The sequence below is a fragment of the Pleurodeles waltl genome, chromosome 12, assembly GCF_031143425.1.
Source record: "Pleurodeles waltl isolate 20211129_DDA chromosome 12, aPleWal1.hap1.20221129, whole genome shotgun sequence".
Lineage (NCBI taxonomy): Eukaryota > Metazoa > Chordata > Amphibia > Caudata > Salamandridae > Pleurodeles > Pleurodeles waltl.
In genome coordinates, this window is record NC_090451.1 from 34992980 (window position 1) to 35018443 (window position 25464).

The window sequence follows — 25464 nt, forward strand, 5'->3', positions numbered from 1 at the left end:
ACCCTCATTCTCTGGCTCCGAGGGGTCTCATAGCTCGAGGAGGCCCTCATTCCCTGGCTCCTATGGGTCTCATACCTCGAGAAGGCCCTCATTCCCTTGCTCCTAGTGCGACTCATACATTGAGGAGGTCCCCTGGCACCTACGGGTCTCATAACTTGCGAAGGCCCTCATTCCCTGGCTCCTAGTGAGACTCATACATTGAGGATGCACTCATTCCCTAGCTCCTAGTGGGTCTCATACCTCGAGGAGTCCCTCATTCCCTGGCTCCTAAAGAGTCTGATGCCTCGAGTATGCCCTCATTCCCTGGATCCTAGGGGTTCTAATACCTCGAGGAGACCCTCAATCCCTGGCTCCTATGGGGTCTCATAAATTGAGGGGGGCCTCATTCCCTGGCTCCTAGTGAGACTCATACATTGAGGAGGCCCTCATTCCCTGGCACCTAGAGGATCTCATACCTTGAGGAGGCCCTTATTCCCTGGCTCCTAGGGGGTCTCATACCTCGAGAAGGCCCTCATTCCCTGGCTCCTAGTGCGACTCATACATTGAGGAGGTCCCCTGGAACCTAGGGGGTCTCATACCTCGAGAAGGCCCTCATTCCCTGGCTTCTAGTGATACTCATACATTGAGGATGCACTCATTCCCTGGCTCCTAGTGGGTCATACCTCGGGGATGCCCTCATTCCCTGGCTCCTAGCGGGTCTCATACCCTGAGGAGACCCTCATTCTCTGGCTCCGAGTGGTCTCATACCTCGAGAAGGCCCTCATTCCCTGGCTCCTAGTGCGACTCATACATTGAGGAGGTCCCCTGGCACCTACGGGTCTCATAACTTGAGAAGGCCCTCATTCCCTGGCTCCTAGTGAGACTCATAAATTGAGGCGGCCCTCATTCCCTGGCTCATAGTGCGACTCATACATTGAGGAGGTCCCCTGGCACCTACGGGTCTCATAACTTGAGAAGGCCCTCATTCCCTGGCTCCTAGTGAGACTCATAAATTGAGGCGGCCCTCATTCCCTGGCTCATAGTGCGACTCATACATTGAGGAGGTCCCCTGGCACCTACGGGTCTCATAACTTGAGAAGGCCCTCATTCCCTGGCTCCTAGTGAGACTCATAAATTGAGGCGGCCCTCATTCCCTGGCTCATAGTGCGACTCATACATTGAGGAGGTCCCCTGGCACCTACGGGTCTCATAACTTGAGAAGGCCCTCAATTCCTAGCTCCTAGTGAGACTCATAAATTGAGGCGGCCCTCATTCCCTGGCTCATAGTGCGACTCATACATTGAGGAGGTCCCCTGGCACCTACGGGTCTCATAACTTGAGAAGGCCCTCATTCCCTTGCTCCTAGTGCGACTCATACATTGAGGAGGTCCCCTGGCACCTACGGGTCTCATAACTTGAGAAGGCCCTCATTCCCTGGCTCCTAGTGAGACTCATAAATTGAGGCGGCCCTCATTCCCTGGCTCATAGTGCGACTCATACATTGAGGAGGTCCCCTGGCACCTACGGGTCTCATAACTTGAGAAGGCCCTCATTCCCTGGCTCCTAGTGAGACTCATAAATTGAGGCGGCCCTCATTCCCTGGCTCCTAGTGCGACTCATACATTGAGGAGGTCCCCTGGCACCTACGGGTCTCATAACTTGAGAAGGCCCTCATTCCCTGGCTCCTAGTGCGACTCATACATTGAGGAGGCCTCCTGGCACCTAGGGGTCTCATAACTTGAGGAGGCCCTTATTCCCTGGCTCCTAGGGGGTCTCATACCTCGAGGAGGCCTCCTGGCACCTAGGGGTCTCATACCTCGAGGAGGCCCTCATTCCCTGGCTCCTATGGGTCTCATACATCGAGAAGGCCCTCATTCCCTGGCTCCTAGTGCGACTCATACATTGAGGAGGCCTCCTGGCACCTAGGGGTCTCATAACTTGAGGAGGCCCTCATTCCCTGGCTCCTAGTGCGACTCATACATTGAGGAGGCCTCCTGGCACCTAGGGGTCTCATAACTTGAGGAGGCCCTCATTCCCAGGTTCCTAGTGAGACTCGTACCCTATGAAGGCCTCCTCTCTCCAGTTTAGGAACTCTGGGACCCCTAGGGGGACTCCCCCTCAGGCGAGCAGGGGCCCCCAGGGAAGCCAACACCCGGGCCCTCGCAGAGGCTTCCAGGCGCACCCCTGGCCCCTTCCAAGCACCGTGAGAACCCGCGCCCCTCGCCCAGGGCCCCCATTCACCGCTAATTACCGAGTCGGGCCCTAATGAGCCGCCTTTGGCAGCGCCCCGCTTTATGACTTTGTTGTGGGTGGGGGGCGCCCTTTGTCTGCCGCTAATGGAGAGGCCAACACTCCCGGCTTTGTTTGCTTGGAGTGCGGCCTGAATGGGCGATAAATCCCTGAGCTGGCCCTGCCGCCCCTCGCCTGGCCAGCGCCCCTGCCCCCCAACCCACCCCGCACCCCCACCCCTCCTCAGGGGAAGCCAGGCAGGGTCTAGCACTCCAAAGAGGGTGCCCCAATACTAGTCACGGGGTCTAAGCCCAGGGGACGTCCCTTGCCTGTGCCACTGTGACCCCCTCCTGTCAGAGGGGCCCCAGCCGGCTGCCGATCGCTGGCAGACCCCTCCCCTCAGTTTAGACAATGCTCATTTTAGCTGCCAAGTGAGCCCAGGTCACAGCAGGATTTTGCTTGCTGGGAGTTTTGAACCCATGCGTGGAGTGGAAACTACAGGTCCCAGAATGCAACCTGCTTTTGGTTAAAAATGCAAGCGTCGCCCAGGGCGTCACGCATTACGCGGGTCACTTGACAGCTACATCACGTCTCGGGGAGCCTGCCTTCTCCACCTCAACGGATCCACTTGCTAGGGTTCATGCTAAATATCTTTAATCCAAAATGTATTCTATAATTGACAGTTAATACGTGTTTCGTGTCACGCTTCTTGAATGGAGACACCACAAACTTTACAAATATCGTAATGTATATATTATAAGGACTGGATGTCCAGAATGGAATAAAGATCTAGCCACTGAACAACCTGGACTGCTTTGTTTTTTTTTTAAGGATGATTTTTTTTTTTCACCGATCTCAAAACATAATTATTATGACAGTGATAATTACTGGTAATCAGACACGCCCCCGGACTGGTTGTGTCTGGGTGAGAAGTGAACCCCTCTGCTCAGAGGTGAAGGCGCTCTTAATTAAGGGGTAACTCGGGTGTACCGACCCCCGTGGAATACAGAGCTCCCCCGAGGGGCGCCCTTCCTGGATTTGTTGGGGATGTTGTTTTGTGGAGGGGACCTCACTGCATGTTAGGCTCTGTGTGTCCCTACTCCGTTTAAAAACATCACAAGGCGCCCGGGCATCTTGAGGATTTGGGGTGCAAGACATTTATTGGGAGCTGCTGTTCAGAAGAACTTTCTTTTTTCGCTAATTCGAGGCCACGTGATGTCGTACAATACGTCACTGTATGCTAACCTTTCAGTGAGAGGGTCACACAAAAAAACAGGAAATATGTCCTGCTTAAGCTCATAAATTGTTAAGAGGACAGTGGGTAGAAAAGGCAGAAGTAATGATAGAGAAGGAGAAAGTTCACTATCCGAGGCGGCCCCCTTCGAAAGTGGGGGCCCTGGCAATTCCCCACTGCCCTTGGGGTGTCTTAGACAAGCCATGCTCAGAACCAGGGGTCCAGCATTATGCCCAGGGCCCATCGGTGGCAGGAACAGACAAGCCTCGGAGACCCCCTGTCGGATAGGGCCTTTCCTCTTGCGCCCCAAAAGGCAGAATGTGTTGTCCTTCCGGCGGGCAGGTGGTTGTAATCGATGGCACCACAAAGGGAAAAGAGCTATTTTCTGCCCGTCAAGCGATTGAGGATGGATTTTTATTTTTTCACGTCCTGACATGCCCTTCAAGCCAACAATATTCACTACACAACATCCTTATGCCCACACCTACAGTGTACTCTTCTAAAACTACACACCATGCAGGCAGGGAGACTCCGTCTCTACCAGGCACAAAAGTCATTCAGTTGTGACAGATGTGGCAATACAAAGGTACCCCCTCACCACACCAACATACATCTTAGAATCAGTCCAATACAAACAGTTTTAAACAAAACACAGCAGGTGCACAACCTCGCAGGCTGGCTGTCTGCCCGGCTAAATATGCTGTGTAACCACAATGCACACAGGTCAGGCAGAGACCAATCACCCGGCTCAGTGGAGGACGGCCAAGTCCTTCAGCACAGAATCTGTACACATAACAAAACACACTGCAAACAACTTAATCAGACTCACCATAGTTTCACACTAACCGATATGAAGGGTCAGCAGTCTATAGCAATCTAGACATCCAACAAGTGTCTAACAATCAAACAAACATTTAAAATCTATTGCTGGAAACCCCAGAGTGCACAAAAAGGGTGCCCAGAGTAAGGAAGCGCTATGATGCCATACTTAAGGTAGAAGGCACTATACAGATGTTGATAAAGTAACAAAACTTAACCCCTCCAACTCCAGGCATGACACTGACCCAATCATTCTTGTGGGCATCTTCTGCATCAAGGTGGGCTCATATCTCATATGTCCTCAGTGTCTGGTCGCTCTTTCTTTGGGGTGACCAGGTGTCTCTGATTTGCCGGGTCAGTCCCGGGTATTCACCAGGTGCTATGGCAGATTTCAGCAAATTTAGCACATGTCCCGGTTTTCAAAGAGGATTGACTGAAAACAGAAGAAGGCAAGTTTCCATGTGTTTGAAGTCAGGACTAGTTGGCAGCTCTTCTCAGAAAGCAATTCAATTAACATCTGTAATACTGATTCTAAACCTGCATTTTATTTGTTTTGTTAGTGCCTCGTTATCTTTGTTTTATGTTGATGAGAGCTGTCATGTAAGTCATTCTGTGCTTCTTGGTTGATCTCACATTGCATTCCTCCTCCTATTTTTGGAAATGTCCAGATTTTGGATTGTCACAATCGGATCATCATGTCTTTCTTGCGTTCACCCGGAGGTCCCAGTGGTGGTCCTGCTTCACAGTGAAGTTTCGCCCGGTTCACCCCGAGGTCCCAGTGGTGGTCCTGCCTCACAGTGAAGTTTCGCCCGGGACCTTGGCAGCACGAGCTGCCTCCAGTTGATCGATCCTCTCTTGCAAGTTCTGGGCTTGAACCAGGTGCCACCGGGACATCATCTCCACCTGCTTCTCCAGCTGCCGCAACTGGTCGGCCTGCTTCTTCCTTGTGATCTTATAGGCCGAGAGAAGGTTGCTGGAAACAAAAAACACATTATAGTGTTGTCAGCCTTTCATGGAATCTACAGAGAGTTGGACTGGGAGCTGGCCCTGCCCTCGTTTGAGAAACTTTGAGATAAAGCGCTCAAGCAGCCCCCACATGTGCCTGATGCCTCTCTAACCTTGGTCTTATGCCATCCCATATCTACGCTCTATGTCAGAGGTTTTCAAACTTTTTCATGTCGACACCCCCCTGTCAATTTTTTTTAGACATAAGGACCCACTCCTGACAAACATTTCTAGAACCTGGTACTCCTTATCATCGACAGCCATAAACGCCCCCAATTCCCACAGCAAATAATTTTTATGGTAGAGAAATAATATTAAAGAGTGTTAAGCAAATGAAAGGTTTTTGGGTGACTCCTAGTTATGTTAGTTTGGTGCTGTTGTCATTTTCGTGGCAGAGGTTGGAGGGCATTGAGAGTCTGAGCACAGAGAACCATGTGATAGTGCCTCCCGGCCTGATGGTGTAACATCCTGTGCTGTGCACCCACGCACCACAGGAGTTAATTAATGTGTGCACCTGCCACACACTGCTTTCTTTTTTTGATGCTGCCTGGGAATGAGCTGGCTTAGGTGCAGGGGTGCAGGCATAGGCTGAGGCAGGCACTGTCTATACGGCGGGATAGCTGGCCTAGGTGCAGGCATATGCTGAGGCAGGCACTGTCGGGGAAGCAGAACTGGCCTAGGTGCAGGCATATGCTGAGGCAGGCACTGTCGGGGCAGGAGAGCTGGCCTAGGTGCAGGGGTGCAGCCGTATGCTGAGGCAGGCACTGTCCGGGAGTGAGAGCTGGCCTAGGTGCAGGGGTGCAGTTGTATGCTGAGGCAGGCACTGTCGGGGCAGCAGAGCTGGCCTATGTGCAGAGGTGCAGCCATACGCTGAGGCAGGCACTGTCGGGGCGGGAGAGCTGGCCTAGGTGCAGGGCTGCAGCCGTATGCTGAGGCAGGCACTGTCTGGGAGTGAGAGCTGGCCTTGGTGCAGGGGTGCAACCCTATGCTGAAGCAGGCACTGTCTGGGAGTGAGAGCTGGTCTAGGTGCAGCCGTATGCTGAGGCAGGCACTGTCTGGGAGTGAGAGCTGGCCTAAGTGCAGGTGTGCAGCCATATGCTGAGGCAGGCACTGTCTGGGCGGGAGAGCTGGCCTGGGTGCAGGGGTGCAGCCCTATGCTGAAGCAGGCACTGACGGGCGGGAGAGCTGGCCTAGGTGCAGCCGTATGCTGAGGCAGGCACTGACGGGCGGGAGAGCAGCTGTGGCAGCAGCTAGCACAGTACTGTAGGACAGTGCATGTCTGCATGACTTAAAGGTGAGGTGCCCCTCACATTAAAAAGCACATATACAGGGTTTAATTTAACCCAAAATTAAGTCAGTGGTTGCGTCTTCAGACCCTCACGGGTGAGTAGTTGCGCTATATAAGAACCCTGATTGATTGAGTGAATGAGGCACGCACCAAACTGGAGGCACAGCACGGCACGAAAAAGAAACATAACCGCTGCTTGCCGCCCGGCCTGAGTGAGTCTCAGCTGTGGTCAGACTGCTCCAGCTAACGCAGCTGAGCCCCCAGGCCAGTGCTACCAGTGCCAGCTATTTTGTAATGAGTGAACTGTACTCACTGTATTCACTGATGCGTCAGTGCTGTGTGCAGTGCTCCAATTCTTGTCAACCTCCCACCATCCGCAAGGGAATGGGCAGCCAGCCCAAGCAGCTATCGAAGTTCAGAAAAAAATGGGAACTTAGATCCTGCATGCAATAGGGGTGGTGTCAGTGAGCGTGGGGGCGGGGTCAAAGGTGTGGCCAAAAACAAAATATTCTGTACGTTTTTTTAATCTCTCACCGTCGGGTAGCTACATGTAAAATAACACACAGCTTAAAAGAAAATTAAGTACAAAAAGTTGTTACCTATTGGGAAATGCACAATAGTACATTATGAAACCTCTATTAGTTAATCCACTGCAGTGGTCTGTCTGTTTACAGAAAGCCACACAATTAAATCTTGGGTGGTGCAGTGGAAAATAGTGACTTGTGTATTTTTAGTGCTACGAGGTCACAACCTGTGACAGAAAGCACTGTGAATATGTAAGTCATTATTTTAAACTTCCATTACACGCAGTATAAACTATACTGCTACAAAACGCATTAAAAGTTTTTTAGGATGAAATGATGCTTCTAAAATATAGATTTTAGCAATACCAAGGCTGTGTAATGCAATTCTTTTCATAACTACCCCTTCAACACCTCCTTGGGGTAGTACGCGCTATGTAAATACAATTACAGTTGAGAGCACTCACATCATATTTCAGCTGTTAACTGCTCTACCACTCCAAAAGAATACATCCTTGTTCTCACAAAGATTCATCAATTAAAGCCAGTACCGGCTCCCAAGCGTCCTTTACATTTGCAGGAAGCAGCACCCGGGCAGGAAGTGGTTTATCTGTCTGCCAGGCTTCGGTTTCACAGCGCAGGACACTCTGTGAATGACAGTTCAGCTGACGCAGTTACAATATCAGAATTAAACGTACCCATGATGGTCGTTTTACGAAAAAAATAGGAGAAGGGTTTTTTATAAATACTTTTTGTCTTGCCAGTGTGGCTGGGGAATGCGTGACCCCCTTCCCATAACTCCACGCCGCCCGGGGGTCGTGCCCCACAGATTGAAGACCTCTGCTCTAGGTGTTGCCATTGCACTATCTGTCTCTTTCCTCCTTTATAGCGTCCAGTGCCATTCCATACCTAGCCCCTAAGTGTCCCTGCTGCACTGTTAGATCTCTAGCTCTATAACTTTATTGTGTCATTCCATAAGTAGCCTGTAGGTGTCCCTGCTGTACAATAAAATTAGTTACTTACCTGTAACACTAGTTCTCCAGCATTGGTATTTTTATATATATTTATGCAGCCCTCCTTCCTCCCCAGTCAGATGCTCAATTATTAGTAGTCTACTCACAATTTGTGTCTGAAATATGAGCTATGGTGGTCTCTAGGGGGAGTCGGAGAGCTCAGTACTTCCACCTCACCGACTGAAGTTTGGATTGATTCACATGTGGTGGACGTTCACCTAAACAAACACTGTCGATGAGGCCTATAGCCATTTAATGCTGTTTACAATTACTTAGCCTGACAATGGGGAATGACTAAAGCATGTGGATATGTGAAAGATTCACATGATGGAGAATGATGTGCTCCTCTCTATTATGTCTTTTGCCATTGAATACCTCGCCTCTGGGTGTCCCTGCCGCTCTGGTATCTCCTCCCGCCCTTAGTTATCCTTATGCCATGACATACCTGGTCATTAGGTGGCCCTGCTGTGCTCGCAATATTTCAGGACCCTCCCTTAGAATCTTATGTAATGCCATGCAAACCACTAGGTGGCACTGCAGGATAGTGTCTGTGACCTTTGAAAGCACGCACTGACGCCACAGGGACCACTTTCTGGCTAAAAGGCAGGAGCTTTTTCTTTTGGCAAAAGTTTAAAACACTCAGTATATATTGGTACTATTGAGCAATGCTCCAATTGAAGTCATGTTTGTAGACCTCTCCTTTAAGCACATTCACTTTGTTTTTCAACTGGACAGTAGTGGCCTTCGTTGGAGGTTGGTGCACATGCTACAAATGGGTTATGTGCAGATGGTTGCAGGTGATGAGCAGCAGTACTTATTTTTGGAGACCAGATTTTATCATCAGACTTGGGGAAAGGCAGAAATGGAGAACAAAGGGACAGCAAGACAAAAACACAGCGAGAAAGTAGAAAGTAGGTATAAAAAAAGAGACGGAGAGATCAAAAGTGTAGGGTGGTGGAATGAAGACACATTGGGTGAACTCAAACCTAGGCAGCTTCTGCTTTCATGAGATAAAGAGACAGGAAGTGTAGGGTGGAGGAAGAAAGCTGTGAATTGAAGAACATACAGCCTTGATAGTCAGTGACACCATCATTTGGCAGTAGCATCCTAAGAAAATGTTTTGGACTTTGCATGTTTTTTTTAATCACTCACTGGCTTGTGGTCGTTTTTGGTTCTATGCCCATTGCAAGTGCCCACCTTCACTTGGCCTCCATTACAATTTCAAACTAGTTGTCGGGAGATTCATAGTCCAGAACTGACAATTTTAGCCAGTTGTGCGCAGAGAATTAACAGGGGACATGAGCTAAGCCCCCCAGAATAGAGAGTAACCTGTCAATCCTGAAATTGCAGGGTAATATTTTGCAAGGTTACCCAATTCTTGAGAATTTAACACAAATATGTACCACCTGTTATGAGCATCGCTGGCTGGTGGTGCGAGGAATGGGGAGGCCGTGTACCCTCTGGGGGAAGCACTGTGTGCCCCCCACCCCAGGCTGTTGGAGGGGGTAGGGTCCGTGAAGTGCCTCTGGCCATAGCCCCTGTCCCTCTCCCACCCATGGTTTTTCTATGTAAAACTCAGAATTCAATATGATGGGGGCACTGCTTCTGATCCTAGAAATCCCAGGTCTGGAAATACCAAATCACTCAGAGTTTCCTGGAGCAGTACCCACTCCTCCCTAATCCCCCACGCCCCTGTGTGCTACTGGTCAGGGGGCTCACTGGGGCACCTGGAAGGCTTCACAGCCCTACATTGTGAAAGGCCAGAGCCCTGCAGATGGCTGTCCATGGGGCTATAAATAACATATTAAGTAGCATAAAGCAGGATACTCTGGTACTCCATAGTTACCTCTCCCGTTATTGGATTCCCCTGCTGGTTTCAGGCAGGAGCATCAGATTTTGGCCTTGAAAGTGTCGCAAAACACATCTCACCCGTACTCCAAACGCCCCAGGGCTTCCCACTGAAGCTAGGACTTCTGCTTCATATAAAGCGTCATATGTCACTTATAAGGCCATTGCTTTAAATGGACAGGTACTATCCAGTATTGCATATCTGCACTTACATTATGTAGAGTTGTGTAACTTCGTACTCTTCTGTAACTTGTCTAGCATCTTGATGTTATGCGCACTAGAATCCTCATGGTTCTCGGTGGACTCTGGACAGGAAGTACATAATGGATGGGGAGGTGTGAAGGTGTGGTTAATAGAAAATATGATGTAATGCACAGTAAGTTAGTGTTTGCTGAGGAATAAAATAACGTTTGAACACAGCTCCTGTGTGGAGTAATTCATATGCATGTTCCAGGGCTGGGGGAGACGCTACAACTTGTACTCCATATGTAATGTGTGTGTAACTCCACAGCTGAATGCGTTCCTTATAGTGCTTAATTTGTGAAATGAAAGAGTGCTGTTGCCTGAAGCTCTTCTCAGAAGCCGGCAGCCGGTGTGATTAAACATCGGTGTGCCGCATAGCCAGATGTGTGACCTGCTTTTTTGGTTGTGAAAAGGCGAAAATCGCAGTTCGTGAGCACAAAATGGCCTTGTACAATGTACTATTCCTATTTTCCGAGTCAGTATCCAGTTACCGACTCGCAAAATAGGGACTGCGACTCACAATTAGAAAGGGGCTTCGGAGGGCATCCCTTTCTAATTGTGACTCGCAGGAGGATGTATGATTGTCTTGTGACCGTGAATGCAGTCGCAAAAAAACTGCAGTTAACACCACTTTCAAATTGGTGTTAACCCATTAGCAAACGGGAAGAGGTCCCCACTGGCCCCTTTCCCCTTTGTGAATGGAAGCAAAAATGTTTTTTCAGAGCAGGCAACTTTTCATTTTTATTTTTGACAATGCATCCAGTTTTCCTTTAAGGAAAACTGGCTACATTAAAATAAAACTGCTTTAATCAAAAGCAGTCAAAGGCTGACCCCAGCAGGCCACCATGTCTGTGAGAGCAGCCATTGTCAAATGGGTCGCGAATCACGATTTACCTCATGAATATTCATGAGGCAGGTCCCTTGCGACTCATTTGGGAATTGCAAACAGTGTGGTTAACACTTGTACATTGTGTTTTTTGACTCGCAATTTGCAAACGGATCGCAAACTGCAAGTCACAAAACAAAAGGTCCTACCTATGGTCCCCTGACTCCTTCGGGTTATGTCGTAGCTACAGAAAAAAAGATAAATGAAAGGACCCCCACTTCGTAGCTTCCAGTTCTTACAAGGCCTCCCCAGCAGACACCAGCTCCCACTGCCATGTGCCTTCTCGTGTTATGCAACACTGCCCTCTGCAGGCCGAAACTGAAAGATGCCGTCCATGCTTAAAGACCCCTTTAGCTGAGCAGTGCCCCCACCAGAGACCCCCCGCCCCCGCCCCCCCTCTCCCCGCCGCCTTCTGCCTTGCAATGTTCATGGTAGGCGGTACAAAAATGAGCCCCCCACCCCGACTTCATGTTCATGTCCCACCTGTGTGCCCTGAAGAAATCCCTGGTAAGTTCGACGGACTGCCTTTTCTTAGCGCTGTCCTCCCTGGTCGACTTTTCAAGCGCTACCAATAGCTCCTCGATTTGAGCTTCCAACTGGTTGCACCTGCAACATAAAGCGGGAGATGGATTCAGGGTGCGTGTGCCGTGCAGGATGGAGACACGAAGGGCATGATCTGAAAACACAGGGAGCGAAGAGCGAGTGCGTGGAGGCGAGTGCGTGCTTCGTAGAGGGCTTCCAAGCACTGCCACTTCCAAACATTTACTAAAGTTTACGAAAGTAACTTGAATGCTGTCCATTCATATAGCGCTGAGCTCAAGGGAAGTGGCCTGCAGACGATGAACGACACTTACTGTATGACACGGGAAGGATGACATACTCAGCCGGCTCTGCTGTGATCCAAACCCGTGACACAAATATTACACTTCACTCTCAACTATTCCTCTTACCACGAGGGACAGGAAACCCCTGCGAAGGGTTGCAAACGTTTGGGGACGTTATGGTGTAAGTGTAAGATAGCTCAGCAGGGTAAGGCCCTACTGCTGAGATCTGTTTGTAATTTGTGGATCACAGATTTTAATCCCGGCGAGTCAGGTGATGCGTTCATCCTTCCGGGTGTGAAGACACATGTATAATTGCACACATCCCTGTCGTTTACAGGTCTGTGAAAATGGCTCCGTGAGCAGAAACGTTAAGGTTGCCCATCTTTAAATGAGGGAGGCAGACTGAGGGATTGACGGGAAATGCAACTAAGTACCCTGACCGCCAAATTAAATCAGGCTGAGTGTGTCAGCTGGAGGGACTTCTCTCTCACTCAAGGAGAGAAGCCTTGGTTGCCTGTGAGGAATCCTCCGTTAAAGGGAGAGCTCCTTTGTTGGGGGCTTGGAAGGATGTTCGATGGAAGCATTCTGGTAACACCGGAGAATACATGGGAACTTACCGAGACACGGACCTCTTAAGGTCCCGCATCATGCTCGGTCCCTGGTGTCCGTCAGTCTCTTCATCAGCTTCCGGCTCAGGGTCACCAACTACCTGGCACAAGAAAAAAAGTCAACCTGAGAGTTTGTTTTGTTGGCATGGCCACAGACCTCCCAGAAATGGGAGAAATACTAAGGCAAAGAAATATAAACATCGAAATCTGAAAGTAACTGCAGTAATACTAAAACCAATTAGAAATGGCAGTCATAGCATTAGCGTAACAAGGGGAAGAAAGTTAGTTACTTACTTGTCACTGCAGTTCTCCAGTATTGGTATCTTTCATAGATTCACATGCTTCAATATTCCCCGTCATCAAAGTGGGAGTCCCACGGTAACCTTATACAGCAATACATGTTAGTATCATAAACTATAATGGCAATGCACATTCTGTTTAATAGCTTTAAAAAAAGGACTAAACTTGACCTATGACCAATCAGACGCCAGCACCGTCTAGAACACTCCCAATAGAGGCTGTTTCCCTCAGATCTTCGAGCACTAGTTGTGCCCCCAATTCTGTGTCATAAATGAGGGGAGCATCTAAGGGGACGAGGGTGTGTTGCATGTGAATCTATGAAATATACCAATAATGGAGAACTACAGTTACAGGTGAGTAACTAATTTTATTCTCCAGTATTGGATCTTTCATAGATTCACATGCTTGAATCAGAATAGCAAGCAGTATGGTAAAAATAACTATACAATAGCTTTTGAGAAACAGAATTGGCGGATGGTGGGAGAAGAAGAAAAGAGGCTCACCTTAATGAAAGAGGTGTCGCAACACTGCCTGTCCCACAGCGGTATCCGTCTTATGGGTCTCATCTAGGTAATAATGTCTTGTAAACGTGTGCCTACTGGACCGAGTCGCCGCCCTGCAGATGTGCTGAATTGGAACTCCAGCAAAGAGGGCTGTAGAAGTGGCCATTGCTCTCGTTGAATGGGCTGTTACTGAACCTTGTAACCTACTGGCCTGTGCATGACAGTACTGAATAGTAGCCACAATCCATCTTGCATTAATTTGCTCAGTCACTGACCTTTCCTGATATCTCCGTATGCGAGGAACAAATGGTCTGACTTCCTAATGTGATGAGTTCTGTGTAAATAGAATTTGAGACACCTTTTTACATCTAGTGAGTGGAGGGACTTTTCTGCTGGTGTCTGTGGATTAGGAAAAAGCGTTCTGAGAACCACTGGTTAATTCAAATGGAAATCCGATGGCACTTTCGGAATGAATTTAGGGTTCGTCCTGAGGATAACACTGTCTACAGTGAACTGCAGGAAAGGATGCTTGATGGTGAAAGCCTGTATATCGCTCACCCTCTTCGCAGAAGTGCGACCAAAAGTATTGCCGTTTTCCAGGTAAAATACTTTAGTCCCAATCTGTGTATCGATTTGAATGGTGGTTTTATTAGCTGCCCCAGAACTACATTCAGATACCACATTGGCGGGAGTTTCTTAGCTGGTGGAAAGGCCCTGAAGACACCTTTGATGGACTGTTTGATAATTCGAAAAGAACTCAGAGATGGTGCCTTATTGGTGAGTCTAAAGCACACAATTGCAGCCAGGTGTACTTTTATGGAAGAATGAGAAAGTTTAGATCTTGCCAGGTGGAGTAAGTACGGAAGAATCTGTCTGGTGGTGCTTCGAGTGGGTGGATGTTCCCGGACTTGCACCAAAGGCAGAAGCGCTTCCACTTGAGCTTATACGTTTTGTTTGTTGCCTCGGCCAGTATTTTTCTGCAGTCTGCAGGAATGTCTTTTCTGCAGTCTGGAGGAATGACTAGCGATGCAAACTCACTGTATTCAGGATCCAGGCTGATAAGTGAAGCAATGCTGGGTCTGGATGCAGTATCTGGGCCCTGTTCATTGTCAAGAGGTCCACTGTCACCTGGAGTTGCCAGTGAGGTTGCTCTGAGAGGAGAAGGAGTTTAGTAAACCAGTACTGCCTGGGCCACCTGGGGGCTATTAGAAGGAGTCTGCATGGTTCTTTCTTCATTTTGTTTATTACCCTTGGGATCAATGGAATCGTCGGAAAGGCATAGGCATATACTCTTGATCATTGCATCGAAAATGCATTCCCCCATGATCCCTCTTGGAGATGCCAGCTTGCAAAATACAGGCATTTCTAGTTATCTTTCAGTGCAAACAGGTCGAGATTTGGCTTCCCCCATCGCTGGAACAGTTCCTTTGTTTTGCGTTGATTTAATTCCCATTTGTGGCACGGACTGGTGATTATGCTTAATGAATCAGCAAGGAGATTGTGTACTTCTGGTACATGCTCCGCTTTTAAGAATATGCAGAGTTGAAGCACCCAGCTCAAGATGTCCTGAGCTTGAGTCGATGGCATCTGGGAACGTGTTCCTCCATGTTTGTTGGGATAGAACATACTGGTTGTATTGTCTTTTTGAATGAAGTCCGATGAGCCTGTGATGTTTGGAAGAAAGGCCTTCAATACTAAGGCAATAGCCCTGAGTTCCAGCTGGTTGATATGGAGTTTTCTCTCTTCTGTGGACCATTTTCCACTGATCCTCAATTTGTGGAGGTGTGCTCCCCAACCTTCTAGCGACCCATCCGTTGTTATTATGAAATCTGGTATCATTTGTAAGAAACTGAGACCCTCCGTTAGGTTGAGAGGTTGTGCCCACTATAAGATCTCCGATTTCATTGTTGGGGTAATGTGAATAGTGTCATTGAACGAGCTCTGTGTTTGGATCCATTGCTCGTCGAGTTGTTGTTGAAGGGGCCTCATGTGAAGTGGCAATTTGGGACCAAGGGAATGCATGAGGAAATCATTCCCATATACGATTCGTATATTCGGACACTTTACTTACTTTTTTTTGGAAAGTTTGGTTGCCAGTTGGAGAATTTTTGCCCATCTGTTTTCGGAAGAAAAGACTTAGGCCCTCATTCTGACCCTGGCGGTTTGTAACCGCCAGGGCAGAGGGCAGAGGAAGCACCGCCAACAGGCTGGCGGTGCTTCCGGGGCAATTCTGACCGCGGCTGTAAAGCCGCGGTCAGAAAAGGGGAACCAGCGGTTTCCCGCCGGTTTTCCCCTGCCCCAGGGAATCCTCCATGGCGGCGCTGCATGCAGCGCCGCCATGGGGATTCCGACCCCCTTCCCGCCAGCCTGTTCCTGGCGGTTTACACCAGCAGACACTGAAAATCGCGACGGGTGCCACTGCACCAGTCGCACCCCAGCAAATCCGCCGGCTCCATTCGGAGCCGGCTTCATCTTTGCTGGGGCTTTCCCGCTGGGCCGGCGGGCGATCTGCTTGAGATCGCCCGCCGGCCCAGCGGGAAAGTTGTGATCACCGCCGCGGTCATTTGACCGCGGTGCGGTGTTTGGGCGGTTTTCCGCCCGGTGGGCGGCGCCCGCCGCCCGCCGGGGTCGGAATGACCCCCTTAGTCCTGTACTGTGTCTAGAATGGCTCCTAAGAAAGTCAATCTTGTTGGTTTCAGCTATGACTTCTGATAATTTGTTGTGAGGCCCCGTATGTTGAAAAACGCAAAGCAGGTAGCTGTTGCTTCCGCCGTCTGTTTTGAAGTAGGGAATTTTATCAGCCAGTCGTCCAAGTACTGGAATACTTGGATCCCCTGTTGCCTGAGAGGAGCTGCCACCGGGGCCAATGTTTTTGTGAAAATTCTGGGGGCAGATTTTAGCCAGAAAGGCAATACTCGAACTGGAAGTGTATTCCTGCTATTTGGAAACGTAGGAATCTGCGATGAGCCGGGCATATTGGCACATGGAAATATGCGTCCTGTACATCTAATGACGCCATGTAACCTCTGAGGTTCAGGAGTTGTAATATGTCCTGTAGCGTCACCATACAAAAAGTTTGCTTCTTTAGAAAACTGTTTAACTTACAAAGGTCGAGTATTGGATGGCATTCTCCTGAGGGCTTCCTGGCAAGAAAGAAGCGCAAATAGAATCCTATTCCTCTCTGATGTTTTGGAATGGTCTCCATCACCCCTTTCTTTATCATGCTGGATAATTCCCTTAAAAGTTGTTTTAATCGAGGCGGTGGAGGGCCTGAAGGTGCGGTTGTTAGGGGGTTTCTGAAGAAACTCTAGTGAGTGTCCTCTCAAGATTACGTCCAAAACCCACCTGTTGGAAGTTATACTGGACCATTGTTGGAGATGATGTAAAATGCGCCCCGATCCAATACTGTGCGGAGGAGTTTGGCATATATTGGAGGTCATCATTTTCTATTGTCTCTGCCCCTTGCAGGTAACTTTCCTCTGGGAAGTTGTTTATACGCCGCAGCTGGAGGTTGTCTATACTGCTGCTGTTGTCCGTATTGTTGGCGGTACTGCGGTGACTGGTACTGCTTGTATAGTTGGTAGCTGACTGGAAATGAATAGTTTCCCCTTCCTCTAGCTCCTTGATAGGCCTGTTTACGGAACTGCAGGGTACCTAGTGATCTGGCTGTGTCAGTATCTGCTTTTATTGACTGTAAGGCGTCATCTATATGTTTGCCAAACAAAGACTTCCCATCGAATGGCATATCCAGGATTCTTGTCTGGACCTCCGGGCGAAAGGATGTGGATTTTAACCATCCCTGCCTTTGCAATACTGCAGATCCCACCAATTGTCTGAAACCTGTAGTGGAGATGTCTATGGCGCAGTCAATCATCTCTGCTGAGACCCACTCGTGCAAAATCTTCAGTGCTTACGCTTTAGCATCCTCATGTAGCAAGTCGATGTACGGTGCTATATCCAACCACATTTGGCGATCATAGCAGGCTAGAATGGCCAGCGAATTTGCCACCTTAACTGTAGTGGCTGCCATTGTGGAAAATCTCTTTCTGATGCTATTCAGTCTACAACCATCTTTGTCTGGAGGTGATGTAGTCGACGTAGAAGGTTTTTTTGAGCGACGCTGTGCAGCCTGTGACACTACTAAATCTGGTTTTGGCTCACCTATGAGGCAAGATAGTAAATTTGTCTGGGGCCTAATATTTTTTCTCCAGGCGTGGAATGAGCGGAGGCGCAGTGGCTGGGTTCTTCAAGACCTTTAGTTCCTCCTGCAGATAAAATCAACTATACGTATGGCCCTTACAGTCTTCCTTGCTTGTTCTTTAAAGTCATGAAGAAAATAGTCTGTTTCTTTGGTTAACAATGGCAGCTCAAATCTTTTAGCTGCACAGTACATCAGATTGTGGAAGCCCCCAATATCCATGGGTGGAAAATCCACTGGTGTTGCCTGTGGTGGAGAGGGAGAAGGAAGAAGGTAGTCATCCCACTCGTCCTGATCAGATATTTTTCTCTGATTTCACCGTCTTCTGTGTCATCATCTGACAAGGGCAAATTTTCCACTACGGAAGAGGCATCTTGCGCCGAGGTAGTCGGTGTAGTAACCAATGGAGTGGGCTTTGGCAATAGAACAGGTGTTTGAAAGAGTTGCGGCAGCGATGGAACTTGCATCATAGGTGTCTGATGGAGCGAAGATGGGAATCTCTGGTAATAGTCTCAAAGCATACTTTGCAGATTTGTTATAAGAGATGCTGGCTTTGGAAGATATTGTTCCTGTGGAAATTCTGTATTCTCTTGTTGTATTTGATGTGTTTGGTAAGCTGAACCGTAATAATCCTGGTTCTGCTCATTGTCGTCAAAGTCCTGGCATTTCACCCTCAGTTGCTATGGGCTACTAGCTGTGCCAAATGGTCTTTCATTATCAGAGTCACCATAATCATCATCCAGGAGGTGAATAGGTGGGTAAAGCAGGACTTTACTAGGAAATGTATGAATAGGCAGAATTGTCTCATCTGATGATCTGCTTTTTAATGGTATGAGAGATAACAGTGGAAATCTTTCGTATTGTGAGAAGGTGGAAAGTTGTGGTGTCGTCGACAATTTCTCTGACGAGTGTTGCTACAGCGGCGGTAAAGCTAATGTCAATGATGGTGTTGTTGTACTCTCTGTATGTGGAATGGTCATCGACGGGCCTGTCGAAGGAGTCATCATCGACGAGACAGCTACCGTCGACGGTGTGGTCATCAACTAAGTCTTTGATGGTGAGGTCTTCTTCATCGACGATGGTCTGATCGACAAGCTTTTCGTCGATGACGCCGTCGACAAGGTTAGAGCATGTTCACCTTGTGCCGTTGACGGTGTGTGTGCCGATGAGGCACCGACGTAGGTTGTCGTCAATGGTACCTCCGACGAGCGGCGTTTGATAGCCTTCACTATTACTATCGTCCTAATCATAGGCGAACGTAGTGAGGTAAAGGTAGGAGTTACCGTTGTTGTTACCGTTGATGATGCTGTTGACGCTGGATCCATTTTCTTCACTTTCAACATTGCTAGAGCAGATTGTGAGGCATCTTTCAGAACAGTCTCCTTCAGAGAAGGAGTATTGGGCAGAGACTTAGGTAAGAGCTGTCTGGAGGTTGAAGGCTGATCTCTGTACCTCCTCTCTTTGCCAGTGTCAGTATGTTTGGATTTTTTACTGACCTTAGCTGTTGGCTCTAAATAATGTTTTTCCTTTGCCTCGTTCTTACTTGAACTTGTGACCTGAGAGGAATTATCACTATCATCCTCAGATAAAGGATATTTCCGGGCCTTAAGTTTCAGAAGCCACAATAACAGTCTGCCTTCTCTGTCCTTTAGAGTTTTTTGAGCGAAAGTCCGGCAGATTTTACAGTCTTTTACTTTTTTATTTATTTATTATTTTTTTTTTTAAAGTCCTATCCGGGCTTTTATTGCCACATAAATTGAAAATGAAAAGTAATACAGTTTTACATGAATGAGCCGATTCAAAGCACCACACCATGAGCATGAGGGAGCACACAAAAGGAAACAGAAGTTCGCTCACAGTCAAACGTATCAGCAGTTATACAATTATCCATGTAACAGGGTTGATGTCATGCAAAGCTCTCGACTACTGCCCAGTGAGATCACACTGCAAAGGAAATAAAAAGAAAAAGTAGTCTGGAAACTATGTGGAAAACATGGAGCCTCGTATGTTTTTAGTAGCTGGCCGGTGCGTTTGAGACGAGCTAAACACTGGAAAAGGCATGACATGTGCACACCTTTCACAAATGAAATCAAGTGATTTTTAAAAGGCAAACCCATGAACCAACAAAACTAACGGGCGTGCGGTGGGCGTGGTTAAAAGCCCACAAAGGCATTACAGCCAGCTAGACCGCTTGCGCACTCGACCCTAAAAACAATGACAAAGAAATAAGCAATAAAAAATCAAGAAGCAATTAGAGCAAGTTCTTTGTAGATGATAATCGGTATGTGTCATCCACATATAGCATTTGGAAGTGAGGTTTATAGATAGTGAAAACATATACAGAAAAAAGTACTGGTGCTCTTTTGCATTTATATCAACACCAGTCTGCAGTAAAAGACACGGAAGAAACAATAGCTGTCCCTGGGTTTTTGAGGAAGAACCAGAACCACTGATCCATTTTGTTGATGGGTAGAGGACATCCAGAGAGGTTTATGAGTGTTTTTGCCTCGAGGCGATAGTAACGGACGCAGACACATGTCTTTCTCGCCAGCTTTGTTGACTTGCAATTGCATTGCCCTCTGCTGCTGCCCACTTATATGGTTGTCTAATCTGTTCGTCACAGGATGGAGGGTCAGGAGATTTCCTTTTTTTTTTTTTTTTTTTTTTAATTATTGGAAGGAAACATATAACATATATATTCTTGAGTCATTTTACACTGGAGACTTAAAATACAACACAATACTTTTTCCAGAACAGAACATAGGGTGGAAAAGACAAGGAGAAGACATCACCCAAGCATCACCCAGTTAAATCATACATGATACAAAACCTGGCCACCCCTCCAATCTTATCTAAAGATGAAACCCATTAGTTCAAAAGGGGGTGACCCCGATCATTATGGGCCTTTATCCAAGCCTGGAATGGACCCCATATTGCCTTCCCTTTCCTCCTAGCCTGTTTCCCCTTCCGTTCATACAATGCCATCTCCAAATGGTATACAGACAGCAGCCTAGCCAACCATTGTTGCCAAGGCGGGGGTCGTAAATCCAACCATGATGTTGATATACAAATTTGAAACACCGCCATGGCTACAAAAATAAATGCTCTATGTGATCCAGCTATTTCGCCATCCGTTCCAAAGACCATGATCTCAGGTGTGAGAGTAAAATCATATCCCAAAACCTCATTCAAAACAGATTGAATACCTTCCCTTGAGGCCTTTAATTCCCCGCATGTAGCCATCATATGTATGATGTCTGAACCATACATCCCACATCTTGGACAGTTTATTCCTGACACACATCCCCATTTTGCGAGGTGGGCTGGTGTATGATACAGATCAAACATAGTCTTGTAGTGTTGCGCTTGCAGGGAAGATGATAATAAAATAGTGCAACCCAACTCCAGTGACCTCATGAAGTTATTACTCCCATCTGCCAACTTCTTGCTCCACCTATCCTTATTCTTTTCTAGATCATCTGATTGTTCTACCAATAAAAAAGGATAAATTGACCTAATAGTTATACTGGGATTAGCTAGAATGTCATTCATCAGTTGGTTACTTTTGAATCCCTGGGTCCCCCCTGTTTTTTTCCCTAAAAAATCCCTTATCTGTAAATATTTGAAGAAGTCCCTTTTCTCTAGACCGTATTGTTCCTGGAGATCTTGAAACGACTTAACCCCTGAGTTGTCAAAAACATTTCCTAACCTGGTTATACCTAGGGTGGACCAATTTGCCATATATTTATCATGAAATATTTCGGGGAGCAATGGATTCTTCTCATTCATGGTATAATAATTGTATCTACCAAATCCTTTCTTTCTGTACCATAATCGCCAACACTTATGGGCCGCACCCAAAACCTTATACCTAGTTTTCTTGTAATATCCAGGCTCGTGATATGTTACCAAGCACCCATTGGCTACTGCTCCAATCTGCAACTCATATATATTGGGGAGATCCGCTTTTATAACTCCTTCTTTATTAGGCCCCCATAACGGGTGCATGCATTGGAAAGCTTCTGCCATTTGATATAATTTTATATTTGGTAAGGACCAACCACCCCTTTCCCGAGGAAGAGACATAAATTTGCTTGATCTCCTACACTTACCATATGCCCATATAAATCTCATGATTGCTCTATCGATCTACGATTAAGTTAGTAAAGCTCAGTGGTATAGCACGAAATAGATACAACAGCTTCGGTAGGAAAATCATCTTTACCATATTGCATCGTCCTACAATAGTTAAATGCAGGTTGTTCCATCTGCACATATCTTCTCTAAATTTTGCAAGTATAGGATCTATATTTAAATTGACAACTTCATCTAGCTTGGGTGTAATATTAATACCTAAATATACTGCATGATCCACCCTCCGTGTGTCTTTAGTATTTGTGTATTGATTTGCCAACAGCTGTGTTTTAGCTCCATTTAACAAGTATCCAGAAAACCTTCCAAATTTTTTCGTCACTACTTCGATCTCTCTTAGTGCTGAATCAGGAGAGGGGGTTAGTATGGCTATATCATCTGCATATGCTAAGATTTTAGTATCCCATCCCTGCCTATGGATTGGTGGAATCTTACTGTTTTCTTCCAACTGTCTCAGCAGAGGATCTATATACAAAGCAAAAAGGAGGGGAGAGCATGGGCATCCCTGCCTGGTACCTCTCCTAATTGAGATGCTCTCAGATTGTCCTCCCATTAGTTGTATTCTCACAGCCGGGGATCTATATAGTGCCCTTACTGCTATAATGAATTTCTTCCCTAGCCCATAATGCTCCATAACGTACCACAGATACTTCCAGTTCACCCGATCGAATGCCTTCTCTGCATCCAAAAATGCAGCCGCCATTGGTTCTTTTGCTACTTCCGTAGAGTCAAAAAGTGCTAAAACTCTCTGGATATGATTAGTTGTATCTCTTCCTGGAACAAACCCATGCTGCCACGAAGAAACCAGCTTCTTAATCACCAGCGATAGTCGAACTGCCAAGATCTTTGAATATATTTTGGCGTCACTATTTATTAATGTGATCGGGCGATAGGAGGCTGGATTTAACAGGGATTTTCCTTTCTTCTGAAACACAACTATATTAGCCAGATCCCAAGATGGGGGGATTTTCCCTCCATTCTGTACCTGAATATACAGCTCCAACATGAGCGGAAGTAACAGTCTTTTACCTTGTGATAAGGATACAAACAGTAACAACATTTTTTTGTGAGGATCCTATGAGTGAAGTTGTTTCTTTCCAAAGGTGTCACAAGGCCTGAAAAGGCTTTTCTTTGAAATGTGAGACATATCCAGTCCAGTTGTAGAAATAATTCACAAAGAAGTATATTCTTGTGAGGAAAAAAAGAGGTAGTTGAGCAGAGCTCAGGGAGACTACCTTCACACGACCTGCGGTATAAAATCTGAGGGAAACAGCCTCTGTTGGGAGTGTTCTAGAGGGTGCTGGCGTCTGATTGGTCATAGGTCAAGTTTAGTCCTTTTTTAAAAAAAGGAAGCAGATAGGCTATTAAACAGAATGAGCATTGCCGCAATAGCTTATGATACTAACATGTATTGCTTTATAAGGTTACCGTGGGACTCCCACTTCGACGATGGGGAATATTCAAGCATGTGAATATATGAAAGATCCAGTACTGGAGAAAATTTTGTTTCATCCATTCTTAATATGAAAGAGTAAAAGTGGTACAAAAAAGAATGTGCAAAAATAATGTAATCTTTACATAATCCAATTCCAGACAGGTTCAATGTTTGAGTGATTTATTATGCTATTTTAAACTTGTTCAGCACAGACATGTTATCCCCCTAATGTATTGACTTGATTACTTTTCAGAGTTGCAAGCTGAAGGGATGGGCATGAACTGTGTGAGGAGAGGAGGGTATGGTTGTATCATCGTCCCACTCCTCCTGTCCTTGGCTAGTGCCAGTTTATACAGGGTGCATTGAGATTGCTCCTTTTGTAGTCATTGGTTGTTTTTTGATGACTTTTTTTTTCACTTATAATAAAAGAACATGAAATTATCACACAACTACATACATGTTTAATTCTGAGTGTTGTCTATGGTTTAATTTCACTTATAAATTGACTCTTAGTTTAGTAACTACCACTGTGTAAATTACATTTCCCCGGTTATTCGCTGTTTCATACAAAAGCTGGTTGAAGGATGTAACCCTACTAGCAGCTTGAATCTTTTTTTTACATATACTTTGAAGAGCCTAAGGGTTACCAACAATATTTAGTCACTGTCATCGTAAATTATCTTCACCTCGGCATCCAACACTGAAAAGTTAGACAAATCTGTTTCTTGTTGAAAATCTCCCTTTAAACCCTTTTGCCTCATGCTCGTAACCGAAGAGATAACTTTAGTGGTCCACCGGAGAGATGTCCACCCCATTACTCTTTAACTAATAGGACTGGCATATTGACCCTAGGTTCAAAATGGCTAATCGAATAAATGCCCAGCAGACTACCAGAGAGTCCTTTCTACTGTGCAAGTTCTCACCACAACCTTTACACCTACATTGGAGAAACCCACTAATATTTCTTCCAAGTGGCTCAGGCAGGCCAGCATCCCCTCATTCGCCTATGCTCACCTCTCTCCAGAAGCTGCTACCACCTGTACTTCTTCTCAAGCTCACCGGGGACAGGTGCCTTTCACTTCCGTCCACTAGCTCCCACTTCAGGTGATCGGTGAGGAGCAAGTATGTGTTTTCCTGATGTGCATGGGCCAGGGCTTGCAGCTCCAAGATCCTGTTTTCCTTCTTCCGCAGGTGCAGCTCCGCTTTCAGATCCACCAGTTGCTCCTGTTGGAAGAAGACACCAAACCCAATGAGCAATTCCTTTGGAAGGCAGAAAACAAGCTTGTTTCCCCCCTCAGCCTGTTATCAATTGGGTCACCACCATTTAGAAGCATGAAACTTATACTATCTGAGAGCCCACGTGGCAGGCTGGGACTAATAGTAGGGAATATTGTTGCCACTGTGAATAGTTGACATGGGTATTGCCTAGTCCAGGTCGGAGCACTGTTAGTACCTTCCACGGTGATTCTAGCATAATGTTACTAGCAACAGTCTCCAGATCCTTCAGAAAATTGACCCTTTTAATTCTGAATAAATAGTTCTTCTCAATTACTTACAATTTGAATTTGTTACCAAAAGCAGCTTGAAACATTTTTGTATCATCAAAGTTTCCCCAGTTGAAGGGTAACAGTTAGAAGCACACACCCTGAGAGTTGATAAGTTCTGCAGGAGCTGAGGTCGTTCCAGGATGGGTGTCCTTGTATAGCCAGGTAAGATGTCGAGTGAGGCTTCAATGGCATCGTCAACCTTGGCCTTGATGACATCATGGATGCGTGCCACGTCCACCAGCCGAGTTGTGCCTTTCAAAGCCATTTCTACCAGGGTGACTTTAATGGACGCCTGGTCCTGCCCCAGTTTCCAGAAGTAATCTTTCAGACACTTCTCTTCTTCACAGCTCAACCCAAAACTGTTCCAGATGGAAGAACCAGAGGTAACAAGTTGTTAGACCAAAAATTACACAATTCACAGTACAATGTGTGTTACTTTCACTCATACTCCCCACCATACTGTGCACTGACTCTACCATCCAATACTTTCAATGAAACAAGGCAATGGCCCATATCTAAATTGAGAATAATCAATTTGGTCTAGTGAATGTAAAAACATTACCTGAGCCCTCCACACACTATAAATTCTTTTCAAGCCCTATGCACAGTAACATTTATGCGAGTAATGGTATAATGTACCATCACAACCTCCTCTTCTTCAATCTCCCAGCCCATTCTAGGAAGACACTGGACCTTGTTTAGACTTTAGTGGACAGGTCACTCAATCAAAATGCGCCGGAGACCACATCTGCCGTACCACAATTGCCAGAGACTATAATGCACTTCTAATATGGTGGATTTGTGATGAAGTATCTTGCCCAACAAACTCTAA

General features: G+C 46.8%; 1 protein-coding gene across 8 annotated transcripts in view; it reads right to left on the bottom strand.

The window, feature by feature from the left end:
• Positions 1-4786: 4786 nt before the first annotated feature.
• USHBP1 (USH1 protein network component harmonin binding protein 1) overlaps positions 4787-25464 on the bottom strand; it is a 52598-nt gene continuing 31920 nt past the window's right edge. For 7 of the 8 annotated variants that reach the window (XM_069216822.1, XM_069216825.1, XM_069216824.1 and 4 more), the window contains 6 exons: positions 24730-24991; positions 24100-24309; positions 12507-12598; positions 11549-11671; positions 5034-5234; positions 4787-4981 (listed from right to left, as the gene is read on the bottom strand). In XM_069216822.1, the coding sequence (XP_069072923.1) occupies positions 5054-5234; positions 11549-11671; positions 12507-12598; positions 24100-24309; positions 24730-24991 (868 nt within the window). In that variant the 3' untranslated portion in view covers positions 4787-4981; positions 5034-5053. Of the gene's footprint in view, positions 4982-5033; positions 5235-11548; positions 11672-12506; positions 12599-24099; positions 24310-24729; positions 24992-25464 lie in introns of those variants that run through there. The other variant, XM_069216828.1, reaches the window with a different exon arrangement.